This window comes from Nomascus leucogenys, chromosome 9, assembly GCF_006542625.1.
Source record: "Nomascus leucogenys isolate Asia chromosome 9, Asia_NLE_v1, whole genome shotgun sequence".
Taxonomy (NCBI): domain Eukaryota; kingdom Metazoa; phylum Chordata; class Mammalia; order Primates; family Hylobatidae; genus Nomascus; species Nomascus leucogenys.
The window spans coordinates 100,313,317-100,327,789 of NC_044389.1; the positions used below are offsets into that span (position 1 = coordinate 100,313,317).

General features: G+C 42.6%; 1 protein-coding gene across 6 annotated transcripts in view; it reads left to right on the top strand.

Moving 5' to 3' along the window:
* Positions 1–14,473, top strand: part of SEC61A2 (SEC61 translocon alpha 2 subunit) — a 109,196-nt gene that overhangs the window by 1,558 nt on the left and 93,165 nt on the right. For all 6 annotated transcript variants that reach the window (XM_030819259.1, XM_030819261.1, XM_030819260.1 and 3 more), the window contains exons 2-3: positions 2,007–2,074; positions 5,206–5,271. In XM_030819259.1, coding sequence (XP_030675119.1) covers positions 2,007–2,074; positions 5,206–5,271 — 134 coding nt within the window. The remainder of the gene's footprint in view (positions 1–2,006; positions 2,075–5,205; positions 5,272–14,473) is intronic.

The following is a 14,473-nucleotide window of genomic DNA, read 5'->3' on the forward strand; positions in this document are numbered from 1 at the left end:
TAAACAAACTTACATCAGTGACTGCCCATCATTTGTAGAGGCTTTTTTAAAAAAGATAATATAGTCAACTTTAGGCAACTATGGAAACGTAATCACTCACGTCAGCTTTAAGACAATTTTGGGATGTTAGTATATAGAATCCAGTGTCTGTAGGGGAAGAAAAGCCGCAGAGCCTAACTAATACCTAGCTGCGGCTTGTCTTTCTCCACATTACGGATCCTTTGGCAAAGGACAGAAGCTTGAGAGATTGTCATTTTCGCCCTCAAGTTCTCTGGCAGGACTTGACTTAAGCCATGCCAGAAGACAGTGTTTATCCTTAAAGAACCTTGATTTATCTTACCTTTATATATTATAAAAGTAGTCTGGGAAAACAATACTTTCTGATGAAATGTAATTGTTAATTCTCTGGGTTATTTTACATAAACAAGTACTTTGATATTACCTGGGAGAGTAACTAGGCAATGAAATGTGGTCTGATGAAATGAAGCAGGGATTACATACTTTTTTTTTTTTTTTAGACGGGTCTCACTCTGTTGCCCAGGCTGGAGTGCAGTGGCTCCATCTCGGCTTACTGCAAACTCTGCCTCCTGGGTTCATGCCATTCTCCTGCCTCAGCCTCCTGAGTAGCTGGGACTACAGGCGCCCGCCACCACACCCTGCTAATTTTTTTTTTGTATTTTTAGTAGAGACAGGGTTTCCATGTGTTAGCTGAGATGGTCTTGATCTCCTGACCTCGTGATCTGCCCACCTCATTCTCCCAAAGTGCTGGGATTACAGGCGTGAGCCACTGCGCATGGCCTACATACTTTAAAAAGGTAACTATGGGGGTTGGGTGCCATGGCTCACACCTGTAATCCCAGCACTTTGGGAGGCCGAGACGGGCGGATCATGAGGTCAGGAGTTCGAGACCAGCCTGACCAACATGGTGAAACCCCAGCTCTACGAAAAATATAAAAATTAGCCAGGCATGGTGCCGTGCGCCTGTAATGCCAGCTATACAGGAGGCTGAGGCAGGAGAATCGCTTGAACCCGGGGGGCAGAGGTTGCAGTGAGCCGAGATTGCGCCACTGCACTCCAGCCTGGACGACAGAGGGAGAATCCATCTCAAAAAAAAACAAAACAAAACAAAAACAAACAAAAAAAACCCAGTTAACTATAGGGGCCAGGTGCCATGGTTCATGCCTGTAATCCCAGCACTTTGGGAGGCTGAGATGGGAGGATCACTTGACGTTAGGAGTTTGAGACAAGCCTGGCCACAATGGTGAAATACTATCTCTAGTAAAAATAAAAAAATTAGCCGGGCGTGGTGGCGCACGCCTGTAATCCCAGCTACTCGGGAGGCTGAGGCAGGAGAATCACTTGAACCTGGAAGGCGGAGGTTGCACTGAGCCAAGATCGTGCCACTGAACTCCAGCCTGGGCAACACAGCGACACTGTCTCAAAAACAACAACAACAACAAAAAAGTTAACTACAGAAGGTGATTCCATGGTTGTTTTGTCACCTATGCATTTCGGCATCTTTCAGTTGTTTAAGCCAGTTCTCTACAGAAGAGCCCATTTCCCGTTGTGCTTCCTGAGTGCAGAAGGCACCCTCCTGTCTTCCTCCTCTGATACCTGCTTTCTTCTGTCATGCATTGTCTCACGGGTACCACGGTAGAGTACATTTGCTCCCTTTTGACGTCGTGATGCCCTTTAAATAGCCTCTTTTCTGTATATGTAAAATGATTGGATACAAGTGTGAGGAAGAAAGTTCTGGGAAAAGGGTGCTTGGATTGCTTCACTTCTACTGACCAGCCATCAAACCATTTGGACTTCTTTATCCCTGGAATGATATCTCTTCCTTTACGTATCATTTGAAATGGAGAACAGTATGATTATTTAATTTGGGGCTGTAGGGATGGGGTAAATTGCTGGTGAAAGAGAATCTTTGTATTTGATTTTCTAGAAAGGTAGATCTTTTTTTAACTTTATAATAATAGGAACATTTATTCTTTTTCTTTTTACAGTCAAATTTTTAGAAGTTATCAAACCATTCTGTGCAGTTCTACCAGAAATTCAGAAACCGGAAAGGAAAGTAAGTATAATATTTTAGTAATATAGAGGGTGGCTCAAGGGCTTATCCTATGAAACCAGCAAAATTCATTTCCTTTCCTCAGTCCTTCTCTATTGGTAATTGGAAAACTATTGGTGCTCACCCTCCTTGCAAGAGGCACAAAGTGAATAAAACTAATATAAATATGTTTAAATCTAGATAGGTTAACTCATGCTTTCAAAAATGACTGTTCTTTAAGTTGCGACATTTCCAAACCAAGTGTTTCTTCGGCCTATGTGTTAGTTAAGACAGGGTAGTCCCCTGTCTGCAGTGATCCTTTATAAATCCTGTAGTATTGGGTGTGTATTGTGTTTGCTAATGATGTGACCTACTGGACTAGAAATAACCCAGTCTGCTGGATAGGTTTTGATGAGTACAGCTGTTATATGTAAATGAATTGCATTTGCGCAAATATATACCTCCTATTTCTTTTCTTTTCTTTCTTTTTTTTTTTTTTTTTGAGATGGAGTCTTGCTCTGTCACCCAGGCTGGAGTGCGGTGGCGCAATCTCGGCTCACTGCAAGCTCCGCCTCCCGGGTTCACGCCATTCTCCTGCCTCAGCCTCCCGAGTAGCTGGGACTACAGGCGGCTGCCATCACGTCCGGCTAATTTTTTTGTATTTTTAGTAGAGATGGGGTTTCACTGTGTTAGTCAGGATGGTCTCGATCTCCTGACCTCGTGATCCGCCCACCTCGGCCTCCCAAAGTGCTGGGATTACAGGCTTGAGCCACCGCACCCGGCCGCTCCCATTTCTTCATTCATTCATTGGAAAGAAAAATGACAGGAATACATTCAGAAGATATTGTGACTGGGTCAAATCATTCTTCCATCATTGCAAACTTTCAGAGTTAAGGTATTTAAATTCTGGAAATAGATAATCCTAGATTGGCCAATTTCTAGAAATTCTTCATCAAACTACAAATTTCTCATCAAACTAACAGGAATAGAGACATAGAGATAGCTAAAAAAATTTTAAACTTACTATTTGATTTAGAAGTATATATTTATTTGTTTGTTTTACTTTTTATTTTTTTTTGAGACGAAGTCTTGCTCTGTCCCCCAGGCTGGAGTGCAGTGGCGCGATCAAGGCTCACTGCAAGCTCCGCCTTCTGGGTTCACGCCATTCTCCTGCCTCAGCCTCCCAAGTAACTGGGACTACAGGCACCCGCCACCATGCCTGGCTAATTTTTTTGTATTTTTAGTAGAGACGGGGTTTCAACGTGTTAGCCAGGATGGTCTCGATCTCCTGACCTCGTGATCCGCCCACCTCGGCCTCCCAAAGTGCTGGGATTACAGGCATGAGCTACCGCGCCCGGCTAGAAGTATTTTTTTTATTGCTTTGAGATTGTAAAAATAGTTGTTCTATTTACATTTAAGGCATCCTGAGAAACCCTGGCTTTGCAGTCTATAAAATACTCATATGGCACTGTCACCAGCAGGCCCACCTTCACACAGTGCAGTGTTCACCAAATCGTGTGCATGCTGGATCCCTGTTTTGCTTTGTCTCCTTTTCAGTTTCATGTAACACCGTGCAATGCAGATGAGAACTGCCTGTATTTAAATTACCTTTTTTATGAAAAGTAAAGAAACGTGTATTTAGGAAGTTCAGCTGTTTGTTGTAGCTGCTACTAAGGTGAAAGGGACGTTAAAAAACAATCTAGGCCGGGCACGGTGGCTCACACCTGTAATCCCAGCACTTCAGGAGGCTGAGGCAGGTGGTCAAGAGATGGGGACCATCCCTGCCAACATGGTGAAGCCCCGACTCTACTAAAAATACAAAAAAATTAGCTGGGCATGGTGGCGTGCGTCTGTAGTCCCAGCTTCTCGGGAGGCTGAGGCAGGAGAATTGCTTGTACCTGGGAGGGTAGAGGTTGCAGTGAGCCCAGATTGCGCCACTGCACTCCAGCCTGGGCAACAGGGTGAGACTGTGTCTCAAAAAAAAAAAAAAAAAAAAACTACCTAGGATGGTACTTCAAAAGGGGCATTTAAGAGTGAATAATAGGATGTCACGATAGGGAACATTAGTTACGTTTTTGTGTGGATTTGTGCTTTAAATTTGCTGTTTGGAAAACCGAACACCACATGTTCTCACTCATAAATGGGAGCTGAACAGGGAGAACACATGGATACAGGGAGGGGGAACATCACACAGGGGCCTGTGGGGGTAGGGGGAAAGGGGAGGGAGAGCATTAGGACAAATACTAATGCATGCGGGGCTTAAAACCTAGATGACGAGTTGATAGGTGCAGCAAACCACCATGGCATATGTCTGCCTATGTAACAAACCGGCACGTTCAGCACATGTATCCTAGAACTTAAAGTAAAATTTAAAACAATAATAATAAAATCAAAACATTTAAGGTAAAAATTTTGAAGTAAAAGAGAAACTGAAAAATCTAGATTTGAAAATTCTTTCCTCAGTAAAAGTAGATTTAAAAAAATATAAATATAAGAAAGCTTAATTTTTTAGAGCACATTTCTCTTTTTAAATTTGTATAAATATAAGTAGCACAAATGCAGTTTTGTTACATGGATGTATTACGTAGTGGCAAAGTCTGGGCTTTGAGTGTATCCATCACCCAGATAACGTTCATTGTACCCATGAAGTAATTTCTCATCATCCATCTTTTCCTGCCACCCCTGTACCCTTTGGAGACTCCACTTCTGTCATTCCATACTCTATGTCCATGTGTACACATTGTTTAGCTCCTACTTTTAAGTGAGAACCCACAGTGTTTGACTTTCCACTTCTGAGTTGTTTCACTTAAGATAACCTCCTCCAGTTCATTCCATCCAGGTTGCTGCAAGGGACAGGGTTTCATTCTTTTCATGGCTCAAAAGTATTTCATTATTTATATACAGCATATCTTCTTTATCCAGTCATCAAGAAGCATCTGTGCGTGTGTGTGTGTGTGTGTGTGTGTGTATGTGTATGAGAGAAAAAATTGTTTGTAAAACTTTGTACCTAATAAAAATGCTTCCTTTGTAACACATATGGACATACCCAATTTCTGAGAATTAGGCCCCAAAGAATAACCTCAAAAATCCACTGCCCCCCAAAAATTTGCTGTTTCTTGGTTTTGATTGATGATTCTTTATATTTTGTTGTACAGATCCAGTTTAGAGAGAAGGTTCTATGGACTGCTATAACGCTCTTCATTTTCTTAGTATGTTGTCAGGTATGTAACTATACTATTAAATAAATGTCTCTACCATTGTTCTAAGGTTTTGATTGGTTAGAATTTGAGAATTTTTTTTGTTAAGATAAAAAATACATTGAGCTCAATATATTGAGCATTATCATCCTTTTATTTTTTATTATTAATTTTTTTTTTGAGATGGAGTCTCACTCTGTTGCCCAAGCTGGATGCAGGGGCATGATCTCTGCTCACTGCAACTTCTGCCTCCTGGGTTCAAGTGACTCTTTTTCCTTGGCCTCCCAAGTAGCTGGGACTACAGGTGCCTACCACCATCCCCAGCTAATTTTTGTATTTTTATTTTATTTTATTTTTTTGAGATGGAGTTTCACATTGTTGCCCAGGCTGGAGTGCAGTGGTATGATCTTGGCTCACCACAACCTCTGCCTCCCCAGTTCAAGTGATTCTCCCGCCTCAGCCTCCTGAGTAGCTGGGATTACAGGTGTATGCCACCAAGCCCAGCTAATTTTTGTATTTTTAGTAGAGATGGGGTTTCACTGTGTTGACCAGGCTAGTCTCGAACTCCTGACCTCAAGCTATCAACCTTCCTTAGCCTCCCAAAGTGTTGGTATTATAGGCATGACCCACCATGCCCAGCCGAATTTTTGTATTTTTAGTAGAGATGGGGTTTTTGCTGTGTTGGTGAGGCTTATCTCGAACTCCTGACCTCAGGTGATCTACCTGCCTCAGCCTCCCAAATTGCCGGGATTACAGGCATGAGCCACTGCACCCTTTTTTATCTGGGAATTTTTTGTTTTTAAATAGAGATGGGGTCTATGTTGCCCAGGCTGTTCTCCAACTCCTAGGCTCAGGTGATCCTCCTGCCTTAGCCTCCCTAGTAGGTAGGACTGCAGGTGTGCCCCACCATGCCTGGCTAATTTTTAAATTCTTTTGCAGGGAAAGGGTCACACTAAAACCAAATTTTTAGAATCTTGGGTTGTACTATGTTTAAAAATTACTAAAATTCGATGATAGTGTTTTTTTTTTTGTTTTTGTTTTTTGGGTTTTTTTTTGAGACGAGGTCTCACTGTGTCACCCAGGCTGGAGTGATCACTTCAGCCTCAACATCCCCAAGCCCAGGTAATCTTCCCACCTCAGCCTTCTGACTTGCTGGGACTACAGGCACGAGCCACCACCCCCAGTTAATTTTTTTTGGTATTGTGGAGATGGGGTTTTGCCATGTTGCCCAGGCTGGTCTCGAATTCCTGGGCTCAAGCCATCCATCTACCTCTGTCTCCCACAGGGCTGGGATTACATGCCTGAGCCACTACACCCAGCCCAATGAGACTTTCAAATAAAATGTTGCAGACATATTAAGTTCACAGTTTGAGTGTAAAATGTGACCTACCTGTGTTTTAGGGTTATTGTAAAGATTAAATAAGATAGTTTAGGTCAAGGTGGCTGGGCATGGTGGCTCATGCCTGTAATCCCAGCACTTTGGCAGGCCAAGGTGGGCAGATTACTTGACGTCAGGAGTTGAGACCAGTCTGGTTAACGTGGTGAAACTCCGTCTCTACTAAAAATACAAAAATTAGCCGGGCATGGTGGCGTGTACATGTAATCCCAGCTACTCGGGAGGCTGAGGCAGGAGAACCACTTGAACCCAGGTGGTGGAGGTTGCAGTGAGCCGAGATCACGCCACTGCACTCAAACCTGGGCAACAGAGCGAGATGCTGTCTCTAAATAAATACATACATACATACATACATACCAGATAATTTCGGTCAAGGTTTTTTGGGGAGTTCAAAAAGCTATTGTAAGAACTTTTAAAAAATTATATTAGGAAGCAGTAGAACAGATTAGGTACGTAATCTGGAGAAAAGCTAACTATATTTTCTTTCTGAAGGATGAAATGATCTGATAATTAAAGTACTTTTACTACTGTACTTGCTTTAAATTTGTTTTAAATGGTCAGGGTGAGAAGTTTAAAGAAACAAAGAAAAATACAAAGAAAAAAAGAATAATCATCTATATTTCTACCATTTACTTTCAGCATCTTAGAAACTCCTCTCCCCACCATTTAAAAAAAAAGTCAACCTTATGGAGGTATAATATATATACAGTAAAGTACACCTGTTTTTAGGCATACATTTTGAAGAGTTTTGACAAATTTGTACACCCACATGACTACAACCTCTGTGGATATAGAACATTTCTGTCACCCCCGAAGTTCACTGTAACCTTTCTCAGTGAATCTCCACAGGCCCAGGCCGCCACTCTTCTGCATCCTGTGACTGTACTTTGATTTGTTTTTTCTAGAGCTTTCATGTAAATGGAATCATACAGTAGTATATTCTCTAGTGTCTAACTTCATCATAATATTTTTGAGATTAATTCATATGGTCGTTACATCAGTAATTCATCCCTTTTTATTTCTGAATACTGTTCTGATGTATGAAGTTACCACAGTTTATTCATTCATTCTCTTGTTAGACGTTTGGGTTGTATCCAGATTTTGGCTACAACACATTCATTTGCTGTGAACGTTCATGTATAAGTCTTTCTGTGGATATTTTTCATGGGTGAGTACTTAGAAGTACAGCTGTTGGCTTTTATAGTAAATGTATGCTCGACTTATAAGAAATTGTCAGCTTTTTTCCAAGTGGTTGCCCCATTTTGTTTCTTTGTTTTTTTGAGACGGAGTCTCGCTCTGTTGCCCAGGCTGGAGTGCAGTGGTGCAATTTCGGCTCACCGCAAGCTCTGCCTCCCGGGTTCAAGCGATTCTCCTGTCTCAGCCTCCTGAGTAGGTGGGATTTCAAGCATGTGCTACCATGCCCAGCTAATTTTTGTATTTTTCGTAGAGCTGGGGTTTTACCATGTTGGACAGGCTGTTCTTGAACTCCTGGCCTCAGGTGATCTGCCTGCCTCAGCCTCCCAAAGTGCTGGGATTACAGGCATGAGCCACCACGCCTGGCCCTTGATTGCCCCATTTTGTATTTCCACCAGCCGTGTTTTGGAGTTCCAGTTGATCTGCATCCTGGTCTACTTTTGGTATTTTTGAGTATTTTAATAGTAGTCATCTTGCCGGGCGCAGTGGCTCACTCCTGTAATCCCAGCACTTTGGGAGGCTGAGGCTGGTGGATCACCTGAGGTTGGGAGTTTGAGACGAGCCTGACCAACATGGAGAAACCCTGTCTCTGCTAAAAATACAAAATTGGGCCGGGCGCAGTAGCTCCCGCCTATAATCCCAGCACTTTGGGAGGCCGAGGCGGGTGGATTACGCAATCAGGAGATTGAGACCATCCTGGCTAACACGGTGAAACACCATCTCTACTAAAAATACAAAAAATTAGGCGGGCGTAGTGGCGGGTGCCTGTAGTCCCAGCTGCTCGGGAGGCTGAGGCAGGAGAATGGCGTGAACCCAGGAGGCGGAGCTTGCAGTGAGCCGAGGTCGAGCCACTGCACTCCAGCCTGGGCAACAGAGCGAGACTCCATCTCAAAAAATAAATAAAAAAAACAAAAATACAAAATTGGCTGGGCATGGTGGCAAATACCTATAATCCTAGCTACTTGGGAGGCTGAGGCACGAGAATCGCTTGAACCGGGGAGGCAGAGGTTGCGGTGAGCTGAGATTGCACCATTGCACTCCAGCCTGGGCAACAAGAGCGAAACTCCATCTCAAAACAAACAAACAAACAAACGAACAAACAAAAAAATAGTCATCCTAATGCATGTGGTTTTAATTTGCATTTCTCTGATAAATGCTATTGAGCAACATCTTCATGTGCCTATGAGTGCTTGTTTATTTATCAGAAGAGTAAAGTGTCAGATTTGTAAAGTGTCTGTGCAAATCTTTTGCCTATTTAAAAAAATTGATTATTGTCTCACCATTGAATTATAACCATTTTTACATTTTCTGGATACAAGTCCTTTGTTAGATGTGTGTATTATAAATTACTTCTCCCAGTCTGTGGCTTGCCTTTTTTCTTAACAGTGTCTTTTGAAGAACAGAAGTTTAAACATTTATTTTTATTTTTATTTTTTTTCAGAGACAGACTCTTGCTATGTGGCCCAGGCTGTCCTCGAACTCCTGGGCTCAAGCAATCTTCCTGCCTCATCTTCCTGAGTAGCTGGGACTACAGGCGCGTGCCACTGTGCCCAGTGGGAGTTGTAAATTTTGATGAAGTTTAGTTTATGTTTTTTTGTTCCTTGGATGGCTTAGAGTTTTTGCTTCCTAAGGAATTTTTGCCTGTTCTAATGTCATGAAGATTGTCTCCTGTGTTTTTCCAAGCATTTTATAGTTTTAGCTTGTATGTTTTGGTCTGTGATCTGTTCCAAGGTAATTTTTGTGTGTAGTGTGAGGTAAGGGTTGATTTTCATTTCCTTTTACATGAGTATCCAGCACCATTTGCTGAGAAAAATTCCCCATTGAATTACGCAGGCCTCTTTGTTGAAAATTGGTTAACCACATAAGCACGAGTCTGTTCTGTGTTCTCTATTGATCTATGTATGTGTCCATCCTACTGTAAGCCAATTCTTAGTAAGTCCTGTGATCGGTTTGTAATCATTACTCCAACTTTGTTCTTCTTTTTCAGAAGGTCCTTCGTATTTCCATACAGATTTTAAAATCGGTTTGTCAGTTTCTACAAGAAAGCGTGCTGGGATTATCATTCGTGTTACTCTGAATTCAGAGATCAATTTAAGAGAATTACCATCTTGACAATATTGAGTCTTCTAATCCAGCGCTCAGTGAATTTTTTTCTGTCAAGGTTCAGATAATACATATTTTAGGCCCTGCTGCTAAAGTTCAAGAATCCAAGAAGAAAACAAAGAATGACATTTCACATGCCTGTTCTTTTTTTTTCGATTCTCCTGCCTCGGCCTTTCAAGTAGCTGGGACAACAGGCCTGAGCCGCCATGCCCAGCTAATTTTTTTGTATTTTTAGTAGAGATGGGGTTTCACCATGTTGGCCAGACTGGTCTCGAACTCCTGACCTCAAGTGATCTGCCCACCTTGGCCTCCCAAAGTGCTGGGATTACAGGCATGAGCCACCGTGACTGGCCTTTTTTGTTTGATTTTTTTAATGGGCCCAGCCTCACATGACTGTTTCATGTAATAAATTAATTTATGCATCTTAGGGTTATATTATTTCTTCTCTAATACGTTTATATAGTTGCCAAACTGTTTCTTTTCATCTTTCTCATGCTTAGGCAGCTCTGTCTAGTATGGGAGATTTCTTTATTCTCTTTCCTCTGAATCTCAAAGAGATTCTAGCCACTTTTCTTTAGGGAGTGGTAGGAGGTGAGATAAACTGAGATAAGTACAGTACATGCTGCCTGGACTCTGCTCTCTCTTCACTTACAAAAATTATTTAATTGGTATGTAACTGATGTATATATTTTCAGTGGACATGTGATAATTTAATGCATTTGTATAATGTATAAAGATTAAATCAGGGTAATGAGGATATCCATCACCTTAAATAACTTGTCTTTACGCTAGAAATATTTGACATATTCCCTTCCAGCTATTTTTTGTTTTTGTTTTTGTTTGAGACGGAGTCTCAGCTCTGTCACCCAGGCTGGAGTGCAGTGGTGCAGTCTCAGCTCACTGGAACCTCCACCTCCCGGGTTCAAGCAGTTCTTGTGCCCCAGCCTTCCAAGTAGCTGGGATTACAGGCGCGTGCCACCACACCTGGCTAATTTTACTGTTTTTAGTAGAGACGGGAGTTCAGCATGTTGGCCAGGTTGGTCTTGAACTCCTGAGCTCTAGTTATCCACCTGCCTCTCTCCCAAAGTGCTGGGATTACAGGCGCGAGCCACCGTGCCCTGACCCTTCTAGTTATTTTGGAATGTGTAGTATTTCTTGGTCTTTTGTTAACTGTCTTGAGAAGCTGTCTGCCATATGACTGAGGGGCTGTGTCTTTCATTCTAGGCTCCAGATTGCTGCCCTGTAGTGGGAGAATTTTTCATTCCCAATTCAGTGTAGCCCATTATACTTCACTTCCGTCAGAGAGGCTCAGCCGGTTGCTGTCTTCTCTTTTATCCATTTCTTCCCAGCTGTTGTTTCTCTTCCTTCTTATCCAGAGGAGGGAATAAGACAAGAATATCTGCGGTTTACTTCCTCCAGATTTGGAACGTTGGTGGGAGGTCTGAGATCCTGTCGACCTCCCATTGTGAGGGTCACGAGCAGCTCTGGTGCTGAGTCTCCTTCCTCCTCAGCTGTCTGGAGTTTTTCCCCTAGGACCACCAGGCTTCAAGTTGACAATCCCTTTTCTTGTTTGGGTGCTTCACAGATGTTTTTTCTCTTTCCATAGCTTTTTTTCATTCTTGGTAGCTTTTGCTATTTTACATGTTTTAAAAAATGTTTTTTAGGCTGGGTGTGGTGACTCACACCTGTAATCCCCTCACTTTGGGAGGCAGAGGCGGGCAGATCAGGAGTTTTAGACCAGCCTGGCCAAAATGGTGAAACCTCGTCTCTACTAAATATACAAAAATTAGCCGGGCATGGTGGCACACCTGTAATCCCAGCTACTTGGGAGGCTGAGACAGGATAATTGCTTGAACCTGGGAGGCGGCGGTTGCAGTGAGCCAAGATCATACCACTGCACTCCATCCTGGGTGACAGTGAGATTCTGTGTCAAAAAAAAAAAAAAAAGTGTTTTATTATGTGTCAGTGGAGGAAAATGCTGTGATTTAATTTCATCTTGCTATCTTCCCCCAGAAATACCTTGTTGGGTTTTCGGTTTGGAAATCCCTGGTGCTAATTTTCTGTTTCTCCATCTGATTAGTTCAGGTTTCCATTAGGGCATGGAATGCTTTGTTTCTCTAAGTACTATACTGTATTTTGTCAAGTTTGTTAAAAGAGAAACTTCAGACAAGATAAACTTAGGGTTTATTTGAGCATTAAAGGATTCCTGAACCTGACAGCACTCAGCATGGGTAGAGAGGCCGAGAGCTGCTCCATGGGTGTGGGCAGTGAGCTTTTTTAGCAGAAGTAAAGAATTGCAGAAGTAAAGAAATTACTTGATTGGCTACAGCTAGGCGTTTGCCTCATTTCATTATGTTCCAGTGAGAGGTTTCTGTGTAGCCAGTAGGTTGGTTGGCTGTCTGTAATTGGCTGAAACTCATTCAGAATTAAATATCCTCTAAGGTCATTTTCAGTTTTCTTTTGTGAGATTTCAGGGTACAGAAACAACGGCAGGCTAATGGCCATCTGCTTAGAGTGCCTTAACAAGTTGAAACTGATTATTATTTTAAATATAGTGCAAAGTTTGGAACTCTGCAACTGTGACAGATTCATACAGAATAGGCTCCTATTGTTGCCCACCTGTTGTTGTACATGATCCTCTAGCTCTGGAATTTACTAAGCGAAATAAAATTAGAAACCAATTTTAATAATCCTACTGGCTGCAGGAAAGGAGGGTATACCATTGATTATGGGAGGTTGGCTTGTTCCGTTTCCCACAGAGCACCTAACCATGGGGAATTAAAGAAGGTCTTTGGGCAGAGTGATCGCTCTCCACTTGTGGAATATTTTGGTATGGACTCTCCTGTAATGTTTCTCTTGTTTGTTTGTTTGTTTGTTTTTGAGACAGAGTCTCGTTCTGTCACCCGGGCTGGAGTGCAGTGGCGTGATCTCGGCTCACTGTAACCTCCGCCTCCTGGATTCAAGCGATTCTCCTGCCTCAGCCTCCTGAGTAGCTGGGACTACAGGCACGTGCCACCACACCCAGCTAATTTTTTGTGTGTATTTTTAGTAGAGATGGGGTTTCACCATGTTAGCCAGGATGATCTCATCTCAATTTCCTGACCTCGTGATCCACCCGTCTCGGCCTCCCAAAGTGCTGGGATTACAGATGTGAGCCACCACTCCCAGCCATTTTTGTTTTTTTTTTTTTTTTGAGATGGAGTCTTGTTCTTTTGCCCAGGCTGGAGTTCAGTGGCACGATGTCTGCTCACTGCAACCTCTGCCTCCCAGGTTCAAGCAATTCTCCTACCTCAGCCTCCCGAGTAGCTGGGATTACAGGCAGGAGCCACCACTCCCTGCTAATTTTTGTATTTTTAGTAGAGATGGAGTTTCACCATGTTGGCCAGGCTGATCTCGAACTCCTGGCCTCAAGTGATCTGCCCACATTGGCCTCCCAAGATGCTGGTGTTACAGGCCTGAGCCATCGTGCCTGGCGCTCACCTCTCACTTTAAATGAAGAGTGTCTACAGCTGCCAGGTGCACATAAAATATCCATGTTTCATGCTTCACCAGTTTTATTACCCAGTTAATAAATTCAGACTTTCAGAGAGGTTTAGGTTGACCACATGAGTTGTTTAAAATTGCTGCCAGCATCTTTTGTAACTTTCTTAAAAATCAGTTTCATATAGAGAAGGTTTTTGAAATGTCTTTGTCTAATCCCCACATCATTAAGGAGGGCTTAAGGCCAAGTGCTGTATCCTAAACATGGGTTGTATAATAGGAAGCAATCCGAACTTGAGTTGTTTTTTGGTGGTGGTGGTGTTGTTTTAATGAAAAGTTAATGTCCTCATTATGGAAAATTTGATACGTTTGAAAAGAATACAGAAGAAAAAGTCAACCATAATCCCACCATCTACAGATAACTGCTGTTTAGGATTTAAAAAGATATCTCCTCCTAGTTTTATTTTCTGTACATCTATTTACAGTGTCATAGTTTATATAGACACTTTTGTACTTTGTTTTTATACTAGGGCTTCTTAACAGTTGCACTCCTGAATTTGAGGTAGGATGACTCCTTGTCCCGGGGGTCTGTCCTGTGTATTTTAGGATGTTCAGCAGCATCTCTGGCCTCTACTAGCCATCACCCCCTGTTCTGTGAAAGGGCTGTATATGCAAAATGATCCCCATGAAGGAGCTACGAAACCAATGAATGAAGGAGACAAATCCAGTTTGTCAGTAGAGGGTGATTTTATGGACAGAAGCATAGTTTGGGGCAGCAGTAAGACGGGGAAAGGCCTGCATTCTTACTCCCGCACCCAGGGCTAATCTATCATAGGGAAAGGGTGTACGTGCTTTGTGCAGGACAATTGAAGGCAGCCTTCCAGAACATGCAAGAATGCTGTGTGTCACAGCCTGTTATTTGTGTAATAGCATCAAGGTTGCTTGGATCTCAGGGCAGGATTTATAGCGAGTACATGTTCTTACACTAAGGACTGTAAATAAAGCAGGAATCAGGAGTTATCCCTGGGACCAGGGTTGAGCAGAAGTCAACAT